The following is a 25003-nucleotide window of genomic DNA, read 5'->3' as shown; positions in this document are numbered from 1 at the left end:
CTCATGGCTCAGTGTGCTTTGAAAATGCACTCTAGCAAATGAAGTCTTAACACTATCCATACTACTATAGGGTGTATTATGCGTGACTAGTAAAAATATGTCCATATGGTCCAATCTTTGGAGTAGTATGTGGAAAGTAAATCTGGATTTTGGAAAGGCTAGACTCAATATTCTCACTTAGCTGTGGTGATCCCACTGTTAGTTCAGTAACATCAGACTGCCTTACCCCATCCACCCCCTGTGCCCTCTCCCAGGGGAAAAAGCTCATCCTTTCACCATGCTTTGCTAGCAACTCTCCTCTTCCCATCTCTTCTTCATGAAAGCAGTGCCCTTCTAATTCCATCACTAGCAGACATCAAGAAATAGGAAAAAGGAAAGGAGGAGAGCAAGGGGCTGGAAAATCACAGCTCCCCATATCTCCATGCACCAATGGCAGTGAGAGGAAGTCAAGCTCTCCTTTGGGCCATAGCTGACAGAAAAAGCTGGGGGGTTCAGGCAGCCTTCATGGCTTTAAAGGCCATTACTCATCTTCTCCAGGCAGAAGTGACACAGGCTCAGTGGCATCGTTTCATGGGCTAGATCTGGTTTATGAACTACATGGCATAAATAAAAACCTACTTAAAGAATCCAATTTTCGCTAAGCAAAGAAATGCTAGTCCTCTTTTTCAGATGTTTCTCTGTAAAGATATATCACCATCTCTATTAATTTGTGCTACAGCTCCTAGAAACAACCATATCAGATGACTTTCGGCCACACCAGTAAATTAAATGTACTACTCTCATCAGGACAAATTCTTATTGAAAAAAAAGCTTTTGGGTTGTTTCAAATAAGATAGTTGCCTATAAAATCACACAGCGAATTATACAACTTTCCTATCATTTCTGTTGTATGATACTTCAACTTTTCAGGCTCTAAACTGTTCTCTAAATCCTTTATCAAACATGTATGTAAGTATATGTAGCAGCATCTATAGCAAGATCTAGAACAAGTACCTATATCAAAGGAATGCATGTATTTTAATTAAGACTTAAAATCTTAAAAAAAAAACCTTTCCTCTAATATGGAACAAAAAGACACAGGGAAATTAAAATACAACTGCAAGCTCTACATTTTAAGGACTCTCCTACTCTGTAAGGGTACAGCTGTTCAGTGCCTCCCTACCAGCTGAGCTATTCAGGAGAAACGTGGCTGACCCACAGTATGTGCTTTTTCTGTGAGTTTTATATGTCTACCATAGAGCCTGTCTGAGACTGGAAAAAAGCTTGCTCTCCTAGGGAGATAAAAACTCAATTCCAGGACAGCCAAAATCAGACTCTTCTTAGCCAAGAAACTAATTTATAGACCACCGAGTAATCTTGCAATTAATTGTTCTCTGCAGCCCATAGAACAGCTGACATCTGGATTTACTTTCTAAGCTATGAAAGGACTACAGACTTTGAGGGGATTTGGGGTTTTGTTACATCTGATTAAAGCACCCTGTATCAATTTATATTCAGAGCTAACTGGTTGGTAAGCTGTTAAAAATCTTTGCAGACTATCACTTTTAAAATCTCTGAGAGCAGCAACAGAAAAATACTGTCCTTGAATGAACTATACAGAGTCATTATTCTTTTTAGTGTATAAGTCTAGTTACCTGTTACCAAGTCTGGCTGCTGAAGAAAAACTTGTGTGCAATAAGTGAACTAAAAATCAGGACTAATTTATTCATCAGGGCAATTCAAAACTCAAAGCTCCATCTGATGTGATATTCGACAGTTTTAGTAATGATGGGAGAATTATAATCTATGCAGAAGTGATTTATCTAGTGCTGTTATATACTTTGTAGTAGAACCTAAGAGCAGTCAGTCTCATCATGCTTATTGTGAACGTGGTTGCTTACACAGAATTCAAGTGTGATTGGTGTCATACATATTTTAGGAGCAGATGATATCATTGTTAATGACTTCCAAAAAAAAAAAAAAAAATTTGTTTCTATGGTGTGATTTTTCTAAAATTGGAAGGCTTTTATCGCTGCAAAAATAAAGTTCCCTGTGATATTAAAGTTATTCAGTCTAAGAACAACAAAAAGGAACAGTCATACTCTTTCCCTTCTATGCTGACAGTTCCCACATATGGTCACACGGGTGAGACTAAAAAGACTGTAGTTTAGTCCACAGAGCCCAGTGTTGAGTGGGATGATTACTGATGCACTGATTAAAGGCAGAGAGCCATATGCTAAGACTTTTGCTGACAGGCTCCTGTGCAAGCAGCCTTGCTCCCTATTTCAGTATAAAAATGGGTACTGAGCCAAGACTGCTGGTCAGGCTTCAAAGGAGTTGGGTATCGTGCTAGACCAGGAAAGCCCCTAGGGTTTTACAAAGCTTTCTGTGGCTACACTGAAGTGTCCTCGCCTTTAGTCTGCTCTTTTTTATTGTACTGTGTGTCTAATGTTAAGTCCTGAGATCTAGCTTGGTATGGCATTTATTTTTGTGAATAGCCCTAACGAAATGGGTTTAAGTCTGAGCAATATTTGTTGTAGTGGTGGATGAAGGTTCTGGCTCTCAGCTGCTCCTCAGGGCAGGTATCTTGTGCATTTTGTCTGTAAACATCTATTTCCTCATGGTCCTGTATAAAATAACAATAACAGCAATGGAGAAATGTGAATGCACTAGTCTATTTTAATGAAAACAGTTGAAGCTGCTCCAGAGTTTCACTTTCTTAATCAGATAGCTGGTAACATGATGGAGTTCCTGCCGAGGAGGGGGGTCCTAGCATCAGTGGAGACAGACATGCTCTCCATCAGCCAGCCAGCCTTGCACTGAGCAGCTGTGCTGTTCATAGCACCCATTGCAGAGTATCCTGTTTTGAGCTGATCAGTTCAGAGCTCATGTATTTTAATCGGTCTAAAAGCAAAGGTTGCAATGCAGAACTGTGATTGTTTTAGTCTCTGACGTTTTAGGAGTGGTAAACGTAGAGAGAGAGGTTTACATCCACTATACTGGGGTTACCATAGCTAAAGAGCATGGTTCACTTCTATTACTTATCAAATAAAGCTATACACTTATTAAGAAGGTTTTGCTAGTTGCTTGAGTGTTTTAGGTGAGCTGGTCTTTCTCTTAATTGCAGTTCTTGCTCTCTTAATGCAAACTGTTAGTTTGATGGTTTGGTAGGTTTTTTTAATCCACTACAGCTTTATTTTGTGGTGCTAAGGTGGCTGGCAATAAATCCACAAGACTCTGTAATGCTCTGGTAGGTAAGACATTGGAGAGGGTTGTAGTCCATGCCTTATTCTGCTGCTGGGCTGTGGTGTAAATGCAGGCAAGCTGCCCCTCTTCCTGGTGTCTCCATTTCCCTATCTGTAACATGGATAATGCCACTGACCCCCACTACAGACTGCTTCAGGATTTGATGAGGGAAAACATTGTCTGACAGCATTAAAAGACCTCTTTAGAAATAGATTTGGCAAATTACCTTTAAAATTAATATGGCTGTTTCTATTGCTTATTTTGCAGACACTTCTTAATTTCTGTTTTGGTAGGGTTTCCTTAGCAGAAGTGTTGGGCATTGGGACTAAGCTCATTCAGTTTCCAGTGTGAATTTCTAATGTGAGCCTGGCATCTCCATTTACCTTGCTTATTCCTGAAGATAGCCTTGTAATGCTATGCTAGCTGCAGGTGCCCATTTGGAAGATTAACAGGGCAATTTTCATCTTCACTAAAGTAGTTACTGTTCAATAGGTCACCAACTCTAGAAATTACCAGGCATGGATATTTAGTTTATTCCCCTTAAAAGTCAGACTGGCTTGATCACCCGTAATGCAATCCACTTGTCTCCACTTCCTTAATAATGACTCTCTCATCTCCAACCTGATCGCCAGGCCTGTCCTGGATCCTGTGTCACATATCTTCTGACTTCTCCGATGGGGGCTTTCCTCAAGGCTTCCCATACTTCCTCCTCATCAGACTGTCTCCTACCCTGCTCTCACCTGCCTTATGGGATGGAACCTCCCTATCTCACGGGGATACAAATAATCAGCTGAATATCAGTAGAGTTACACCTTCACATTTCAGCAAAACACCCATATGTGCATGTGTGTTCAGTGTGTGCAAGTGCATGCACACAAACCAAACCCCATCTCTGTTCCTTGTGAGGGATTGTTGCGGGAACTGTGATAATTGAAATGGCTAAAATAATGCCATGGAATGATTAAAAATGTGATCTGGAAGAAAAGTTGCTTGAGGTCCTTAACAAATAAAGTAATGTACCCACTACATAAATTACACTGACTTTGAATAGTTCAGTTAGAAAAATGAGCTGGTTTGTCTCCCTCTATTTGGAAATACTGGACACACTCACCTTGGAAAAATCTCTGATTAAAACAATAGTTTAACAGCATCCTTTCTATGGCTCGTGGCTTAAAAGGTCTCATCAACAGCTGTGTCATTAAAATGTGTATCAGAAGTCATAGGTTCAGTATAAAGGTTCTACAGATCCTGTTTAGATGGTATATAAAAATGATGATGTGTTCTTAAGCCACTTTGGTAAGTGTGGAGATATGTCTACTTTTGCATGTGAGATGCTTCATCAAAACATACTTTAAACTTAAAAGTTAGGTACTTTAATTTCCAGATTTTACCAGTGCAAGTGGAGCGAGAAGTTAACTGTCTTTTTAAGATTTTATGAAAGGTTTGAACAGAGATCAACTTTTCTTCACAAGTCATTACCTCATGAAAACTTGTTTTGCCAACTCTGCATTTAAAAATACGGAATAATCTTCTCTCCTTGCTGATCTCATTCAGTGTATCTCTCAGCTTTGTGCTGATTTACACAAATAGGGATCTAGTTCAAAATCTTTGTATATGGCTATACAAAGTGGTTTATGCAGTTGTTGAATGTAGTACACTACCTTATGGTAGGTGCCCACAGTAGATATATTCAGATTTGTATGGATTTAAAGCACCAAATCAGAGGAGAATAGGGCCAGGGAACAATGCTGGTATGCTCTTACAGAAGACAAATGGAAAGCAGTTGCAATCATATCGTTTCTCATTAACAGAGAACTTGTTAAAAAGATAATTTTACTTGTAATTGTTTTTAAAGACGTGTTGAATAAATGTGTTCGTACACTAACTCTACATCCGTTTAAACAAGATTTAAAGTCAGCTTCAATCTGTAAATTACAGATGCAAATTAAATCAATATAAATCATGTCTTAAACCGATATGAACAGAACATACAAAATTGTACCAATTTAAAATGCACTGTTTACTGTTATGCCTTCTGTCAAGCTGGCTAGTCTTTGTATGTTGACTAAGTGACAGTAAGTATGTGAGTACTTGGAGTCATGAGTGGCCATCCAGAAATGCTGCTCAAATCCTTTGTCCATCATTTACTAGCTTTCACTTAATCCGCTGTTTAAGTTAATGACTTCCTAAATGCCATACAGGCTTTGTTATGTACTCTTTAATCTGATTAGGACCACATGAATAATTTAGCGTGTGATTGAACCATGTAATTAATTTGCCCCATGATAATGGACTGTTAAGTAGTTCCATTAGTCTAGGATAAATACCAGTGTCTTGAACTTAAATTTTACAGCTTCTTGGAGATGTTTTTCCTGGAAGAAATGTTTTTTTATGTGCAAAAACTGTTTAAAATTAAAACCCTGCTCCCTCTGATTTCCTGAAATTGTTCTTTGAGGTCTGAAAGGCATGTTTGGGTTCAAGGTGATTAGAAGAAATTGAGGATGCTTTGTTCAAAAATGCTTGTCTATAACCAAACCTTATTTCAAAATGGTGAAGCTCCTGCTGACCTCAGCTGAAACAGAGTTCCAGCCTAAACTCCTAGTAATGTCATATGGGTTGTTTTCCACCACAATCCCTGTGTTTTATCATTTCTTCATAATTTCCACGAGGTGCTAAACAATCTGGCTGTGCTAGGAGTATTACTTAGCCATGTTCTCATATTAAATATATTACCTTGTCTGCTTAAAATCAGATGTCTTTAACTGCTTTGCTGGATTGGGGCCACACTGCTGACTCCTGATGGGATTTAAACTTTAATGCTAGCAAGACACTGAAGATGTTTGGTTGGTTTTTTGTTTTTTGGTTTTTTTTTACACTGGCACAGAAATGTTTTACAGCACTGGAAATACCATTTAATCTCTTTATGTAAAGTGTGAATAATTATCCCAGTGAAATGTTTTTCTTTGATTAAAACCACATTTTTTTAGTACAGATTACTAGGGGATTGGTTCTAGATACAGACTTAGACATTTATTTTTTCTTTCTTGTCATGGTATTTGACATTAAATTGATGCATTGTGCTTCAAACAAAGTGGAATATACCTTTTGCTTATATAGAGATATTCTCTCACTTTTCTTTGCAATTGATTGTACAAATAACAAAGCAAAGCACTGAATTTTGTCTTTTGGATGACTGTTATCTAAGTATTAATAACAATTAAAAAAAAAAAAAAGAAGAGAAAAAGCCTGGGAAAAATTACCAGTGTCGTTGAGAAAAGTGTTGATAGCCTGAAAAAATTACCACTCATAAACAGGCCTGGATCCTCTTCCTTAATGATACAAGTATGTGTAAAGCTGAGTACTAGCTCAGCAAAAAAATCTGCATGATAGCAGCTACATGTTGCAGTTTCAGCTGAGATGCATCTATTTTGCTGCTTTGCTGTGCTTTGGGGGCTGAAAGGCAAACAATTAAGTCTTTTCCAAGTTCAAACTCTTCTGTCTATGCAGTAAACAGCAAAAGTTAAGAGGATAACTTCAATTCTCTTTTATCAATTGACCTCTGAAAGGGATAATCTACTAGTTTTACAGATAAGATCCTCCCTCTGTGTACCTAGTCCATTAGGTTGCTGATGTCAAAGAATAACAGATTTTATTGTAAATAAAGAATTGATATGCCAGAGCTAGTTTGGACTTTGTAGCCCAGTTCTTGGAGTATGACTTTGTAGCTGGATTAACCGAGAACAGATTTCAGTACAAGCCCAAACTCTGGATTCACTGAAGGGCTCTTTAACTGCATCCAAGAACTGATAACCATTTGGCCTGTTACCAGTTTAAATGCACTTTAAATCAGAGTAATTAGCTGACACATCTATCCATGGGAAAAAGAAATCCGTGGACTGAAAATGTCTACTACAATGGAGATACAAATAAATTTGGTGTTAAAACTAAACTTTCACGTAGTCTCTATTCCAAAATTAAAAGTTTGTTCAGGAGAAAAAAAATCAATTTTTCTAAATCCAAAGGGAGCAATTATTTGAATAGATTCCATTTTCAATTTTAATCCTTAAAACTATTACAAATTGTTTAGTTTGCATCACGCTCTAATTAATAATATAAAATTGCCTCTGTTCCATAGTTTTGCCATAATGATGTACCTTTTAATAATCCTCAAATTTGCGTCAAACCGTGCATAATAAAGGCAGCTTTATGCCAGAGACCTTTATTCTTTTCCGTGGTGCTGTCTCTTGTTGTTAAATTTTTTTGGTTTTTTTTCCGAAATGTGCCCTTTATGAGATTTTTTTTTTTTTAATTTGCAGTACATAATTTCTGCTCCTACAGTATTACTTCTTGTTCTTTTCATATCCCAGATAACCGTACACACTAGGTGAGTGGTGTGTTATTCATATCAACTGTGACAATTTGTTATTTCTGTTTCTTAACATGGCTGAGTACAGACCCCTGACAAGGGTTCTGTAAAAACAGGCATTCATCCAAGTGCTGCCGATGACTCAATCAAGCTGTAATATCGGAGAGCAAGGGAAGAAGTCTTTAGGTCCATGGCAGTTTTAGATTGTGTTGATTGGAAGGGCTGTAACTCATTTCATCTGCAGAATGACTCTGTCCTATTGGCATTCAGGGGAATGAGGGTAAGCAGGCAAAGTGATTTCAGCTATGCATGATCAGCCAAACTGGTATGAATGTTTTTATGCAAACACAGAAAGAAGATTTCCTCCTGGTGTCACTAATCTTGCCCTGAGATAACTTGTATGGCATATCTGCGCTGTGAAAAATCAAGGTCTTTCACCCATAAAAAATCTGCAAGGGTATGTACATATGTATTTGGTAGTTGCGTAAACAAGGTTCAGGACAGATCTGGAGAGCCTGGAGTTACGTTCCCTTCTCAGCACTTGTTCTTACTTGACAGCGGATGTATTGGTGTGTATTCATCTGCATTGCATGCTCTTGTGTCCTTGCCTGTTTGTGATCTGATGGAATAATGAAATGTAGCAATGTACAGAAAAGCTCCTCAGTTTAATCCTTCACTCAGTAATTTCGTGGTTTGGTTTGCAGCAGAGAGGCCACCTTTAGTTCTGGACTGGCTGCACTTGTCCTGCTTTGGCAAGCAGTGCTAAACTGCAGGAGGTTATAGGGGAAAAAACTCTCTCGCATTTGGAGTACAGTGAGTTAATGGAGATGGTAAAAGGAGAAGTCCCTTCATAGGCCCAGTTCACTGAAGTGTAATGTCCCTCTCCTTCCTTCAGGTTGTTTCAGGTTCAGGAGCTATCTAAACATAAAGATCTCACTTCAAAACCAGTTTCTTTTATAAGCAGAACTCACTATGGTTTACTCTGGGTGTTAACATTGTTACCTGACCAAAGCAGATGCGAACCATTCAGTATGCTGTGACTAAACTATTTCTTTTCTCATGGGTTTTCTTAGCCTGGTTTCGTCTGTTTATGCTGACTATGTTCATGTCCCACTGGAGAGATGTCGTGTTTAAACTCCCTTGTGATTGACCTTACTCCAGCATTGCTATAGAAAAGGGCCAAGAATTTTTTTTATCCTTTTTATAACTCCTGGCTCCCTTTCTGTACTGAAGCAATTAGCCTGAGCCGACCTCTAGCCAAATGTTCCTGTGGTCAAGTTTCAGCTGGATTGAGGACAGTCAGCTGCTGTAAATTTTTTTTTTTTTTCTGATTTTAGCTCTCTTCATTGTTACAAACTGCTGGAGTTGGGTAAGATATAGACTATTATTCCTTAGAATAGTATATATTACAGAAACTGGGGTTTTTTTTCTGTTAAATAACAGGGACTTTATTAGTGGCGTTTGTCTTTCATACGCATACAGAGGTAGGTGTTGGGAGGTAGAAAATACTAGATTGAAAAAGGTCAGTTTTGCCCTAAAGCCAACAGAGAAGCTGTCTCTTGCTAGGTTAACACTGCAGCCTCTGAGCAATACTGTTCTTGTTGGCAGCGAGCTTGCAAGAGTGTCTTAGAGGAACAGCAGTGGGTGGTTACAAGACAGATTTGTGGGAACTTTCTGCAAGGCAGTAGTTGCCTGATGGTGGGGCAGGTGGCACTTCAGAGGACTCTTCTCTCAGAAATTTTATTCTGTACCACCGAAAGCAGTATCGTGATGGGGCAGCTCCTGCTTTGCACCAGATTCTTCCCATGAGACAGAGAGCCGTGGCAGTGTAACTCTCTGTTAGCCTTCGATACGTCTAGAAGTGGTAGTTGTATCTGGAGCCTAGCGGAGCTTTTGGTGTATGTGCTGGACATAGAGAGGTCATGTAGTCCCTGGTTCTTCACACCCCTTGCAGAGCTCCTTTTGCCTTCGAGAGACCTTGAGTATGAGCCCTGTACCAAGGGCTCTGCATTAAGAGCTAGCTCTGGGTTTGAGCTCCAAGGAGCATAGCATAGCTTGCCCTTTCCAGAGGCTGCTGTACAAAGGCTGCAGCATGGTCCATTCATATTTTCAGATGAGAGCAGTTACCATTTTTGAGCTCAATCCTGTCCGTATTGGTCATGTTCAGAGTACACCAGTTGATTTTTCTCCCACGTGCAACTTGTCTGGACAGATAATGCAATGGAGGATCCCATGTGGGTTTAGACAGAGCAGAGATGCTCTTGCTTTACCTTGGTAAGATAGTGACATTTGTGAGAATCCACAGAAGAAGCATGATTTCTTTCTATACTGCATTTTACTACCGAAAAGGCAAGGGATTAAGCAGCAATTTTGATCACCTTTGAGCTTTAGGAATGCAAATTAATCCTGTGCCCTCTTTCAGAGAGCTAGATGTTCTAGTCAAGATCTGTGGCTCAGCAGAGACTTTCCCAATAATTACAGAATTGCTCTTAAGCAAGTAGTAGCTGCTGCTGGAGAGGTGACTATGTCCTCCCCTCCACCCTGGCTACTTACTCCCATGCTTGTGCTGCCCTGGTTCTGCTCCTGGGGTGCATCTTTGTGGAGTCTTGATAAATCTGGTCAGCAAACAGATTTGCTACAAGAAACGTTTATGGATTAATTTTAACTGGAACAGTTTCCTGATGGAGTCCACTGTGTGCAGGTATGTAAACAAGTCTGCCAGCGCAAGGGGAAGAGCGCAGTACTGGAAGGGGATTGTTATCATCTGCAGCAGCAAGATCTTATTGAGGTTGGAACTGTCAGTGTTAGGTTAATGGTTGGACTGGATGATCTGCAAGGTCTTTTCCAACCTAGATGATTCTGTGATTCTGTGAAGCTGAACGTGATTTTTGACCTCTGGGATTTATTTCCAGACTCCTGGATTGGTTCTCTGACTGTCAAACCACTCTTCATGGGAGAAAGCTGAGATGGCTGCTGTAGTGGAAGGGCTGAAGGGAAGGGGAGCACTGTTCGACAGGGTAGAAATTGTGTGAGAGGAGAGGAATTAGCAAATACAGAAAAGCATTTCTGTAGAAGCTTTATTAATAAGAGACAATAAGAATCCTTTAAACAAGAGTACAGATGGACTAAGGGAACAACTGAGCTAGCTGAAAATGTAGCTGATTGTGGAACCTAGTGCTGTGCCATTGTAGCTCTTCTCCAAGAGTAGGAGGATTGCTGGCCTGTGATTTGCCTTATGAACTTTTCCCCAGCCCTGTGCACTCCAGTGGCTTCAGCCTTCACTGCTCCTGGTCCTGCTCCTAGGCTGCATCACTCTCACACCACCCTAAATCCTCACTAATGTGCTTCCAGTCTCACCATACCCTTTCTTTCCTACCTGTCCACTTGAGAATGGGGTAGTTACTTTTGAGAGACCTGTGTCTGCTTGGCCAGGGGAAAGCCCTGCCTGATGCCTGGCAGGTCCTCTCCTGTACTGAGCCTGAACTTGAAAATTATTGAGCAGTTGTGTTAATGAGGGTGTGAGAAATACCTTCTGATTTTCAAGTTTTGTACTGAACAGCATGAATGAGAAATCTGGAGCTGGTAATAGTTTCGGGGTTTTCTGTAGTGTGATTCAGTCTGTTCTCTTGGGGTAAGAAAATTGAGGGAATTATCTTTTAAATTCAGTGTTACCATAGTTTTACATACTCAGTGTACTCCTGCCTAAACTCAAACTTTGCTAACTCTACTAGGAGGCTGACTAGTTTTTGATACACAGATTTGACAGCATTGGTTGTTAATCAGTAACATCTACTTAAAGATTGTTACTCATTAGTGGGTGTGGTTGTTTGGACACTTGTGATTTAATCTCCTGTTAGATGAAGAAAGAAAATGTCTGATTGAGAACACTCCATGTAGAATCAAGGTTTGTCATACCAATTTAGAGTCAAATGTGAAAGTGGAGCTATTTCTCTCTCTCTGCTGCCTCACTGAGCTGGGGTGTCAGTGTATCTTTGCAGGTTTGTGACACAGAACAAGAAACTGCTGCCTGACTGTTGTTTCAGCATTCGTGTTTATTTTCGTGTTGCAGCTTTGGTTTTGAAGGTCTCCAGTAATCTCTGTGCTCTGCTGGTGTGGTTGTAAATGGTCAGGTAGTAATCCATGGTATGTATGTTTTCCCCCTACTAGATATGGAGACGTCATGAGCTTTTGGGGACATGGTACAATTTTGTTCGGAAGGCTGTACTGCCCACAAGTCCAGTGTGTCCCAGCTTCTGCCCCTCCCTGTTGTTATCAGATGCTGGTGATAATGTCAGGAGCAAAGTAGTGTCCCTCAAACAGGATCGTGTGATGGGGTTGTAGGCTATGTGTGTGTGGCATAGGTGAATTAGGGAGAAGGAGAAGTGTGCTTTTTGGGGAGTTTGTGAAGACTTGTTAGGTTATGCTTGGGTTGTAAAGGTTTGTGTGGATGTGCTCGGGTCCATCAGAAGTGCCTTCTCAGCAATGATGCAGTAGAAGTTTCCAGCGTGAGACAGCCTCCTTGGCAGCCCCCGAAGAGCGGTGCGGCAGAGCAGGGGTGCTGAGGCAGGTGCTCAGGGTTGTGCAGGGTAGTGAACGAGCCCAGGTTACTCTCATTCTTGCAACCCCACAGCTACTGCTGCCCTCTCCACTCCTGGCATGCTGCCTGCCATGGGCGGTGGCCGTAGATACTAAACTGGTGTTTCTCTGCTAACAGCCTTTTGGCTTTCTGGTGTGGGAGTTGCCTTTTAAACTGCATCACTCTTCTCAGCTTTACTGTATGTAGTCCTAGACCTGGGAAGAGTTATACATGGCCTACAAAGATGAATACACCCTCAGAGGAGCATGAGCTAGAAAGGGGATCATCATATCTTTGTTCCCTGAAAGAGATACTGTTCTGCTTTCACATTTAATCTAGGCTAGTCATTGCAATCTATCCCCCAAAGGCTGCTGTGGGGACAGTGTGGCTATTCCCTGGAAGTAGGCTAGAGATTGACTAGAGATTGACAATACTTGATTTTTTTTCCCCTTCCATATTAAATGAACTAGAAACCCATAAGCTAGTTCTCTTGTAAAAATAGTATTTACTCTTTGTTCTAGACTGCAAGATGATGTATGACTTCATGAGCAATAAACCATAAACTAAACACACTTCTGGTTTAAATCCAATAAAACTAGATAATAGTTTAAATGTCATGTCATATTAATTAGTAATATTAGTTTATAAAGGAACTCTCATTGTCTTTTGTTATTACAGAATTAGAGGTATGGATCTTCGGCATCTGCTGTTTACTTTGGCACTGGTTTGTGCAAATGACTCACTTTCTGCAAGTGATGGTAAGTTTTATGATACCTTTCTGTGCCTTTGTGTGTGTACATTGTCGTGGTTTAAACCCAGCTGGGCAGCCAAACACCAGCAGCCACTCGCTTACCCGCCCCTGCCCAGGGAATGGGGGAGAGAATTGGAGGGGTAAAGGTAGGGAGACTCATAGATTGAGATAAAAACAATTTAATAACTGAAATAAAATAATAACAATAATAGAAAGTACAAACGGGTGATGCACAGTGCGATTGCTCATCACTTGCTGACCAGCCTGTTCCAAGCTAGCTATCCTGGAGAAGCCAAGATCCCGAAGCCACAATCCTGGAAGTGAGAGAGAACCCGTCTGCTTCCTGGAGAACCCTCTTTTATATACTGAGCATGATGTTACATGACATGGAATATTTCATTGGCCAATTTGGGTCCGGTGCTCTGGCTCTGCTCCCTTGCAGCTTCTTGTGCACCTGCACCTGTCCTGTGGGACACAGGAATTTGGAAAGTCCTTGATGTCTTAGCAACAACGGAAAGCATCAGTGTGTTATCAACACTGTTCTCATGTCAAATCCCATACTGAATCCAAAGCACAGCACTATTCTAGATACTAAGAAGAAAAATTAACTTTATCCTAGCCCAAGCCAGGACATATAATAGCTTTATGTAAAGAGTATTTTTATGTTATATATATGTCAGTAAACTGGGTACAAAATGTGAAAAATACTTAAGTCAGTCTTGCTGTAAAGATAGTGGATGAGATTGAGACTTGTTGTAGCATGAAGGTGAATTTCATAGACAGCGTTAGATGGGTGATATGTAAACAGGATGGATCAGTGTGGGTGTTAAATAGATGGATTTTTGTTCCTTAGGTACTGAAGTTATGAAATAATTGTATGGGGTTAATTTTTTTATAGAAACTGGTGTTTTTTTCCTTAACAATTCTTTTTAGTATATTTTTATGCTAAGTGTAGAACTATTTGGAAGTACAGAGGAAGCATTTTAAGACTGTACACTTTGGGTCTGAGGCCAATATGAACAAATTTTGTAAGAAATACACTTAGAAATTCTTGAGTAGAGGTTATAAAAGGGATTTGAAAAGAACATGTACCCTCAACCAGCCAGCTGGCTGTGGGTAGCCAGCGGAAGACTTTTTAGTGAGGAAAAGCTCTGAATGCACATCCTGTGGTTGATTCCACAAATCTACCCAGGGTTCACATCCAGTGAATGTACCTCTGGCTTTCCACAGTTCTTCTCCTTACCATCTTTATTCACCTTGATTCTTCCAACTTCTGAATTAAATGTCCAGCTGAGCTTTTTCTGATGCTTTTTCTTGTCACAACCATGAACAATTTAGAACCATTTCTGTATGAGACAGAGGCCTATTCTGATTCTGGTGGGTCCTCTGGGACTAGTCTTTACTCATTAAGAGCAAAAAATTCCCATTAATTATGTTGTGTCAGACCTATCTGCTTACACTCGTTATGATCTGCTCCTGTAAACAAACACAACTTAACCTGGTCTGCTCTGTCTTGTTCTGGCCTTTAGAGACAGCAGTAACAGTTTTCCATAATTACTAATTTTATGCAAATATGTTGTGTGTTCTCCCAGAGCTACAGAGCAGCTGCAGAAGGGTGGCTCCTTAAGCAGGTACCTTTCCAAAATCAGTGTTAACAGAGAAAGTCAGAGAGGGCAGTGTGACGAGTAATTTTGGAAAAAGCAGGGTGGAAACAGCTTCCACAACAAACTGTAAATAAACTGATAAATTTTTCAATAAAAATCTCATACATCTCTCAATTTCTTTTTTTTATTTATTAAGATCCGCACTTAGGTGTTATTGAATGCAAATTAAATACTTGTGGAATTGCAAGCCATGTTTCATTAGCCTTCCTAGTGTTAGTTTTTAACTCTATACAGTTTAAAGGTATAATCCTCTTTCTTTGCCCTGATACAGTTCTGTATTTTCTTGGAGTTGCGTGCTTAAAATTTCCAGATATCCATATTTGGAAATAGGTAGAAGCACTGGAGAGATGTAAGGGGTATTACTTTGTTGTTAATGGAGACATTAAGCTGAATAAGATATAATTAGAACTCAAATGATCAGTAGTCAGAGAATTCTTCCATAAAATTAATTCTGTTTGTTAAAAAAGGGATTTGGATAGGGAAAACACAAGTTTCTGTTTATTTACTTCTATGTGTGTGGCTCAGATCCTCGTTCTCTGTGTTATCAGGAAGAGAATTGGTAAGATTCTCTTCTCCCTTGCTAGTTAAGGCTTTTTCTTTAAGATTTACCAAATTTGGTTTGAGTTCCTAGTGTATCTGACCACTGAAGGCGATGAATTATTCAAGTTTTCACTTTTGTTCTCTACTTTCATTTCCTACTTGCAGCAGTACTTTCATTCTGCTATCTACATGTCCCATGGGAAATGAGTGTGCCTATTTAAGTAGTGTGTAAGGAAGTGTGGGGCAGTGAAGTGTTTATTTTCATATTAGAATTGGACTGAAACGATGTTGGGCCTTTATTTAATGTGGTTTGAATCCGTCTCTGTACATTCCTTACGTTTATTTCCGTTCATAGGTCTAACTAAAATTTGCAAATTCCTCCTTGGTTCTGCTGAAATCTGGAAAGTCAGTATTTCACAGTGAAATATGATACATGTACCACCTTCTATTCATTGCTTCGTGCAGAATGATCAGTAGAACGAAAATGAATGTGTCCTGACTTGATCCTTCCCCTCCCTGTACATTCATTCAACAGACAAAAATAATCCCTGCCCAGATGCAGTCTACTGGACCAATTGATTTCTGTCTCAAGATTTAAGAGCACATGAGGATTTTTTTTGATCCTTGGCAGATGAGGTGTGGTCCAGATGTCCTAAGTTCAGTAAAAATCTGTGTTATAAATATAACTTAACCACATCACCTTTGTGTGACTTCGTCTATACTGATGAAATAATAACTTCCATGAACTTACCTTCAGAATCAAAAAATTAAAAACATTTTAATTGTGTTCCTGTGCTTAAATTCAAGACACAATACTAAATATCTATGTCCTGATTTGCTGCATTGTTAAAGAATTGTGTGTGTGAAGGGAACGGATCTTTGTTGTTCTGAGAATAAACTTCTAGCCACTACACTGCTTTGAATGCTGTAACACATTTATTCTGAATAGGGGAAATGCTCAGCTGAGAAAGTCAAGGTATAAGTTGAACAGGAATATTTGAGATAACAGCATGAGAGAACATCCATTTGCTATTCTTGCATGGTTTAGGACAGAGAATTAGATGAGATACGTTTATTAGCTGTTCTGTTCCTTTTTTCCCCCCCCATGTGAATGTGCTCGTACCTGCAGAAGTTCTTGTGAGCATCCAACCGGACTCAGGTGATGAATCCTGACAGTCTTATAGAGTTCTGCTCATCACAATCTTGCTGAGGCCTTCTTATAAACTTAATTAGATGTGCTCCATACCTGTACCATATCTGACACGTTACCCAGGGGACTGGATCTAAAGTATCACGGTTCCCTAAAAAATTCACGTCAGTAACTGTATTTCTTCTGGCAGCACATTAAAAAAATTACATGTTCTTGTTAATCTTACACCAAAGCATGTTACTGAAACAGTATAATACTGACTTGTACATGGAAAGCTTTTATGTCTTGAAAGTAAATAAAGCTTACGTTCAGTCTTACAAGAGCATGTGCTTTGAGCTGGCTCTGTGCCGTGGGGCCAGATCCACCCTTGGCACATAGTGAAATCCCATATGTGTTTCCTCCTGGCAGGAGAGAGGGTGTGAGGCCAGCGGTTGGCCAGGCAACTGCACAGTATTTGAGACCAGATATTGGACATCACCTATTTGCTGTCTCCAAGCTGGTGCCAAGTTCTGCTGGAGGCTTTCCATTGATTTAGCTTGTTTTCGTGCTCTCCTTTTGCAAAGAGCTTGGCTTGCTGGCCCCTTAAACTGAGGCTGTGACTAGCATGAAGTGACAGGGGTGCCTGCCATCTCTGAAACGCCGATGCTGAATGTGACCAAGCATGTCTACTGCACCAAGTCTTCAAGTGTAATTCAGAGCTGAGCAGATCTGGGACTTGCAGCTTTCTATTAGGGGACACTGACCCACATGCTGTCTGTGCCCTCAAGGTGCCTGCTGTACGACAGTAAGGACAGAACAGAGGCAGTGGTAGGAAGAAAGTGTGAAGGCCACAATAACAAGAAGGTAATTTCTAATATATGTGTAATTACCATAGGTAAATCAGTTTTGTGCCCTAGGGATTGGAAAATCTAAGACCCATTTTCACAGCTATTGAAGACATTTTTATTAAGTCAACAGAAGTTATGCTTCCAAGAGTTTAGGTTGCTTTGAAGTTGGGGAATTGTGTGATTTTGAAATTTTAGTTTAATTTAGTTTATTAGGTACATTAACAAGAAAGAGTACTGCTTCATGAGTAGATCACCTACGTCTGTGCAATATTAATCGTAGTTCAAGAAAAAAGAGCTTATATTCATGTACACATACACGATTTGTACACATACACGATTTGTGCTGGAGGTATTTACATTAATGTAACTGCAGTGTTTCAAATACGTATCTGGCATACACCTAGGTGTTTGATTTACTAGCCTGCTGACATCAGAAGTGGTTGAGGGGAATTGCTCCAGACACAGATTGCAAAATGTTTAGGAAGCAAAATAAATTTTGTCTGCTTGTTCCTTTTCTACAACTGATGAGTGTAGGTCACATAAGGACATAGAGGAATAAACTGGGAATTAGTCCCAGTTAATAAAACAATACATAAGCTCAAGCAGTTCCAAAACTAATTTCTTCACAGTGAAAAGAAGTGGGAAATGTCTTTTATCATTTTTTATACTAGACCAAAGTTCGTTCCAGATGATCACAGCTATGCTAATTCATCCTCTGAAGCAGGTTTAGAGAGGCATTCATATTTAATGATAGCACAATAAAAATATTTTTGAGTTAACTGGTTTTGTACAATGATAACTTTAAGAGCTTCAAGTCTGAATTTATTGTTCATTTTATCTAATCTGATTTTAGAAATGTACTTATGTTGTTCCATCACAACTTTTTAAAATTATTGTATGAAGCTGTTATGCTCAAATGCTCTATTTTCCTCACTTTTGTGTAAGAGGTAGGATGAATTATTTTCCCTTCTGAGACACACCAAATCTAATTTCTACTTCCATCAAAATGTCCTTTTATTATAATTGTGGCTGGTCACATGGTTTGTACTTGGATGGTTTGTGTGCATTACATATCCATATTAAACCATCTAAGTGTAAGTGTGCAGTGGATATCACAGCTCCTAATTACAGAGCTGGAGATTGAATCCATAACCCATGCACAGGGCTTTAGTGTCATTAAAGGCACCCCTGGGCACCAGAGACATCTGCATGGAACTCAACGATGACGGAGGACCTGCAGGGCATCTGCATTATTCTGGAATGGCCAGAAGCTTAAAGAGCTCTATAAAAAACTTAAGGCCGGGCATCTCACATGTACCTGAACATCTGTTTTCAGGCAATTAAATAAAGTCCATCAGCTCTTCTTTGTTCCAGGGACTGTATTGATTAGCTCTCTATTGACTCTTGGGAGCTTGGACACCTAAGGGTGAGACTCATCCATGTATGAATCATATGGATATCCTCTAGGTACCCAAAAAATTGCATGAGACTTGTAGATAGGACATCTGTGCCTTTTGAAGCAGAGGCTGGAAGGCAGTCAGAATATCCTAGGCAGTCTGAGATGGCTACAGATGTTTAGGCAACTGGATTTTGCCCTACCTTGTATAAAGAGATCTAAACATAGGTGTCTTCATTGTGAACTGATCCTCACCCTTATAGCTGCCTTGTTTGGATATGCATAGTTCTGCATGCTTTCTTCTGGGTAGTGTTATAGCTGCTTAGCCACACACTGTAGGTCCTCAGCTACACACAAAATGAGGGGTCTTCTCACTGGGTGGACAGTATAGGAATTGGGTCCTTGCTGTCACCGTGAAGTTAAGCAGCAGACGGATATTGTCTAAAGGCATGGATTTGACTCTTCTGACACACGGAGGAATTCTTAGTCTAAGCAAGAAGGTGCCTTTGAGTTGCAGCATATTCTCTGCAGAGGAAGGGAAATCTGTCCATCAGTTTGTGGAGTCAGGATGTACGGGAACTTTGTTGCTTAGCTTGAAATATTCAGGAAAAAAATTAACAGCTGTGTGGGGTCTTGGCTGAAAACATGTTTTGAGATTTAGGAGAACTCAAATTTTATAGATTGGAGTCAGTGTACTGACAAGCCATTCCTCACACATGAAGGGTATTCTTTTATTTTTCAACTTCTTTTGATGATCAGGAAGACTTAGACATATTTGTGTGTTTAACAATCCTAATCTTGTTAGGAAGTGACAAAAGATGAGCAAGGGTAGAATCTTCCTTAGCTTAAGTTGCAGACTCTCTTGCCTCCTCTTGGTAAAGAGTATGCCATAGTATAGTTGATAGTCATTTGTTCATTGTGGTCATCTTCTCTTCTAATTAGTGTGTCTTTGCTAGGCTTTTCTCTGTTACCTACTTTCTCAATTATATGCAGCAACCTAAGTATGAAACAGAAGCCAAAGCAGATCAGACAGTAAAACCTGAAAAGCTCAAAACTGTGATAAGCTTAGAGCATTCTGCTTTATGCAAACAGGGACAGAACTGTTGAGAATACAGACTTAAAACTTTTACCTGCAGGTAAAGCCTTTAGAATAGTTGCCTTATTCCCAGAAGTTTAGGTGTTTCTGAGCAAGAAATATGTTCCCTTATGTAGAAGAAATTGCTATAGAGCCATTCCAGGAGCCAGGATCAAAAAACTTGGCACAGGGAAGCGTAAGTTATACCACTCTGATCTGGCTAAGTCATTTCAGCTGGAGGGAAGATTCATTTTGGCAGAGAGCAAAGTAGTATTTCCATCATCACTTTCCATTGCGATTACGCATGGCTTTGATGGCTAGCAGAAAAATCCAAGGAAAGGTCTTGGGTCTGTGCACTTCTGAGTTACTTTTACCACTCTTGCTTCCTAGCCAGATAAGCCATCTGTCTGGGCCAGTCTTCCAGTATCTGTGCTCTCACATGGAGAAGAAAGGATCTCACCTTGTCTCTCTTCTGTGTTGGAGCATACGTGGTATTTTAACAGGAAGGGATTTGGGATTTCTAAGAGTTGAAGACACATGCTGGAAATGAATTGTAGACAGGCCTCTATTTTGTAAGTAAACACAGAAAATAAAAATACAGTGCTGAAATTTTCAGGTATAGTAGCCTTTAATTATGCCCCTAAAAATCCATGTTTAGGCTGGTAACTGAGTAGATCCAATGGTTCAAATGCTAATCTGGGTTGCCAGAGACTTGTCTCCTTTGTCCTTTCCTCCAAACCACATCTGTGACTCCAACATTTACTGAAGACTGTCAAGACTTTGGATAATCTTCACTCACAAGCCTGCCAAAACCACTTCATGAACAATCAGCTTCAGTCAGACTCCCTACAAAATAATGTATGTGCCATAGTTATCCCATCCAATTATCTCTGTTATCTTTAACATTCCTTCTATTATGTATCTTTCCTTCATTACTCTTCAGTTGCCATCATTATTTTCTTCTCTTTTGAACACAAACTCACCAATTTGCTGTCCTCTGATTGCTGGATTTTGAGGTAATTTGCAAGAATTAACACACCTCTGTAGTTAGTACCAGGTGAAGTTGGAGAAGTCAGTTTTTCTGCCTTTCAGCTGCAAAGCTTGTAGTCCCAGCATACATCTTTGCTCTCCCAGACAGACCTATAGACTGCAGCCAAGCCAGCAGCACGCGCACTGGTTCTCCTGTGAACCAGAATTGTTCCTCCTTTACCAGGGCTGATCTGCACCCAGAACTGCTGGCTGGCATTGGCCACTTGTGGCTTGCTTTTGGAGGAGAAGCAGTGAGGCCAGTTTGAAACATGAACTTTTGCCCACCCATGCAATTAAGCGCATGTATTTAAAAAGGAAGATCAGATGATGGAGATGATGCAAAAATGTGCATAGCAGTTTGTTACCATCAAGAAGCTAACAAGTGAGAAAATTCCTAGTTACAGTTTTTACTTTAACTCCTGTTTTGATATTTTAAATGTAGTTGTATATTTCTTGTGAACTATTTCAACAGTTTGTACTGCACTAGCCAGATGAACTCAGTTAATAAACTGACTATGAATCAGGGGAAGGAAAAGTAGCTCAAGCAAATAGACACTAATCCATATTATAAAAACATATTGCATGAATTATAATGAATCATTTCATGCAGTAGAGCACACACATAGAGCAAATTGCTTTCAATACTGCCCATCTGTAACAGAAAAAAAGAAACCCTTGTTACTGCACATTCATAACATACAATGAAATGACTATGGGAAGGGGTAACATTTTTTCATTAATTTAAACAATGATGCAGTTATTGTGCAGCAACTTGCACTGCCTGATTTAAAATACAGGAGATTTTTAGAACCAAGAGGCTGTGTGCAATGTTGCACCTTTTCTTTCCATGCTGTGCTCTTCAAAAGTGACAGTCAGGATCAGACTGGAAACAGAATACAAGTGTGACTGGGAATTGGAGAGCCATCATTGAACAGACCTGGCTCCTACCAGTATAAATGAGGGTGCATGGTGTGCACTTCGGCAATATTTTGGCACACCTGGGTGTTCTCTTCAGCTGTTCCAAGGGATCAGAAGTGAAAGAGACATATTTTAGAGTAGGAGTTCACAAGATGCCATCCTTGAATCACACAGAGCAACTCTTGAAGCTTTGCGCTGGTCACCACCCTCAGCAGAACCACATGATTCTCAGAGTTGTAGCAGCACTGCCAGCGCAGCTGGGGACTTCAGGAACTGAAGCCACCATTTGGAAGATGGCTGGCTCCAACCTTGCAGAATTCTTGGTCAGTTGGGCTCCAGAGAGTCTACCAGTTGCTTCTTTCCCATCCTTGGCTGCTCCCCCAGTCTTCCCTGTTACATTCCAGCAGAGTACTGGTACCCAGGTGATTATCTACTTCTGAGGATGATGGAAAGGGGAACAGGAATGAGATAGTGCTGGAGAGCCTGGCCATTGTGTGGACCTCCACAACAAGGCTTGGGCAAGGTTTCCCTTGAATAAAAATATGTGGCCTAGGCTGCTTACCTTCTCTGCTACTGGAGGGATGATCAGAATGAACTATGGAAGAATAGCCTAGGAATGATGCTGCAGGAGAGAAGCAGAGCTACAGATTACCAGTAAGGACTCTCTAGCTTCTGAATCTGGAGGAAGTCCTGGTACTTAACAAGACAGGGTTTTCTCTACTTGGCTTTCTCTTCCACCCATTGTAGAAGCATGCTGTAAAATTGAGTAGTAACAGCAATGGTTAGGTTCTGCAGAACTTCTAGAAAACAGTCATCCTGATAGGGATTTTGAATTCTTCTTGCATAATGCAGTGAAGATTTCCTTTTTCCTGAAGTACAGGATTATTTTTTTTATAAATAATTAAAAATCTTTTACAAAACAAGTAATTCCATGCTAAGAGGTGTAAAATAGCCATAAGGTAGTCTGATAAAGTCGGTGTATTATCTAAAGATCCGTGCATAATGTCAGTTCAGTCCCATGTTTCCTTCTTATTAAGTTGGTGTAGATTTTCCTGGGTGTTTCAAAGAATGCAGCAGAAAACTGTTAAATATTGTGTAGTTGGGAATTTATTACTTCTATCAGCCTTGGCACCAATGAAGTGGGATGTAGCAAACCTGAAACCAATTTTAAAAAAGAACTCAAGGAAATTGCACATCAGAAAGTTTGTCCTCTGGGCAAGGCAAGTTGGAAGAAACTTTAAAAAAGCATATGTTGATAAATGCATCAATAAATATGATCTATTTGGGAGTCTGTGTAAGTCATGTTTCTTTCAAAAGACACTTAGTGTCTGTCACCCATAGCTACTGACTCAAGAAAAGATTTCAACACACACACAGAAAATGGTTGTTTAGTCCCTACAGTGTGGATTTTCAGAGAGCCTTTGGTACAAGACTGTAGCAAAGGTTCCTGTCCTAGTTTGAGTCCAGCTGCTCTCTCACCCCTTCCCCCTCAGGAATAGGAAGGAAAAAATACAACAAAAGGCTCAAGAATCAAGATGCGGGCAGGGAGGGATGACTCACCCATTGTGGTCATGGGCAAAAGACAGATCTGACTTGGGAAGAAGGAATATCAATTTAATTCAAACACTGACAACAACACTTAATAAAACAGAGTAGGAGACTGAGAAGTATTACCACACCTTAAAAACACCTTCCCAACCCCTCCCTTCTTCCCAGGCTCAGCTTTGCTCCCAATTTCTCTACCTCTTCCCCTCCAAGTGGCACAGTAGGCAGGGGATGGGGGTTGTTGTTAGTTCATCACCCGTTGTTCCTGCCTCTCCTTCCTCCTCAGGGCAAGGACTCCTCACACTCTTCCCCTGCTCCAGCATGGGGTACCTCCCATGGGAGACAGTCCTCCATGAACTTCTCTGATCTGAGTCCTTACCATGGGCTGCAGCTCTTCACAAACTGCTCCACTGTGGGTCCTTTTCGTGGGGTGCAGTCTTTCAGGAATAGACTGCTCCAGCATGGGCTTCCCTCAGAGTCCTGGCCTTCTTCAGGCACAGACACCTGCTCTGGTGTGGGGTCCTCCACAGGCTGCAGGTGGGCATCTGCTCCACCGGTGACCTCCGTGGGCTGCAGGGCACAGCCTGACCTCTCACCACAGGCTGCAGGGCAGACTCTGCCTGACACCCCCCCTGCTTCCTCCTTTCTTCCACTGACCTCGGTATTCACATAGGTGTCCTTACAACTCCTCCTCACACTCCCACTCCTCCTCACAGGTTCACCTTCTTAAATACATTATCTCAGAGGCATGGCCACCGTTGCTAATTGGCTCGGCCTTGGCACAAAGGTGGGTCTGACTTAGAGCCAGGGAAGCTTCAGGAAGCTTCTCAGAGGGGCCACCACTGTAGCCCCCTCCCCCACTACCAAAAACCCCATCACACACACAAACCCAACACAGTTCCTTAAAAAAGTGCCAGGCGATAAAATTGAAGGATTTGCATGGATTAAAACCTAATCAAAAGGGGAAACAAAGGAACAAATGATCAGCTCCCACAGCAGAAACATCCAAGGATATTTCCCTTCTACAGACTGTACAAGGAGAAATTAAATCAACAAGATCTTTTCTGCTTGGAAAGCTCCATGGCGGGAGGGGGCAGAAACCAGTGCAGTTCTGCATGGTGCCAAGGGAGTGAAAGAGGAGGCGATGGGTGGGAAGGAGCCCTCCAGGGGCTGCTGGATCCCCACATGCGTGTGAGCAAACACCCAGTACTGCACTGCTGGAGTGATGGAGTGCGGTCTGGCTGGAGAGACACGAAAGATCCACCCAGATCGAGAAGTGTGTGTTCTGTGGGCTATCCCTAACTGTTACCCAGAACATATTCAGAGAAACATGCTGAAAGGAAATATGTTTATTCTGTACTTGGTCTGGGATTTTGTTTGTTTATTGTTCCCCTAGCAATGTGTAGTCTTGGCTTTAGGGCTGACACAGAAACTTTAGAAGCAAACTTGAAAACTCACTTTTGATCAAGAGTTTATCCTTGAATTCCTATCTGCTAGAACCCCCTGTATTTTACTTTGTAAAGACAAAATAACCGGAACAATTAACATGCCTGGCCATGTGTGTCAGGTTTCTCTTAAAAGACACTTACTGTTTGCCAGCCGTGTCTTCCATAAAACAGGAAAAACTGTTAACATTTAATAAATATTAAATCTTAAACAAGAACATGTACAAAGTAAAATAATGTCATTATACCCTTTGAATTGTGAATTTGTCTCTTCATCACTGAAGCGCAAAACAAAGAATAATGTGATAATTTGACTTTGAACAGGAAATTACAAGTGTTAGGGAAGCAAATGTAGGTAATAACTATAAATGTTAACTATAAATGTTATAATGTGGTCTATTTACTATTTGCTATTAATGATCAAATAGTTAATACTCAATGTAATTACTTCAGTGAAAATGCTGATGTCAACTATAGTTACTGTTATATAGGATTT

The 25003-nt window shown here is 40.4% G+C and overlaps 1 protein-coding gene across 4 annotated transcripts in view; it reads left to right on the top strand.

Annotated features, from left to right (window-relative positions):
• GHR (growth hormone receptor) overlaps positions 1-25003 on the top strand; it is a 131249-nt gene that overhangs the window by 49824 nt on the left and 56422 nt on the right. For 3 of the 4 annotated variants that reach the window (XM_074855958.1, XM_074855959.1, XM_074855960.1), the window contains one exon: positions 12846-12925. The exons of the other annotated variant lie outside the window; for it this stretch is intronic. In XM_074855958.1, coding sequence (XP_074712059.1) covers positions 12856-12925 — 70 coding nt within the window. In that variant the 5' untranslated portion in view covers positions 12846-12855. The remainder of the gene's footprint in view (positions 1-12845; positions 12926-25003) is intronic. 4 annotated transcript variants of the gene reach the window in all.

Source organism: Strix uralensis, chromosome Z (assembly GCF_047716275.1).
Source record: "Strix uralensis isolate ZFMK-TIS-50842 chromosome Z, bStrUra1, whole genome shotgun sequence".
Taxonomy (NCBI): Eukaryota; Metazoa; Chordata; class Aves; order Strigiformes; family Strigidae; genus Strix; species Strix uralensis.
The sequence above is the reverse complement of the archived record's forward strand: the minus strand, read 5'-3'. Positions and strand labels throughout refer to the sequence as shown.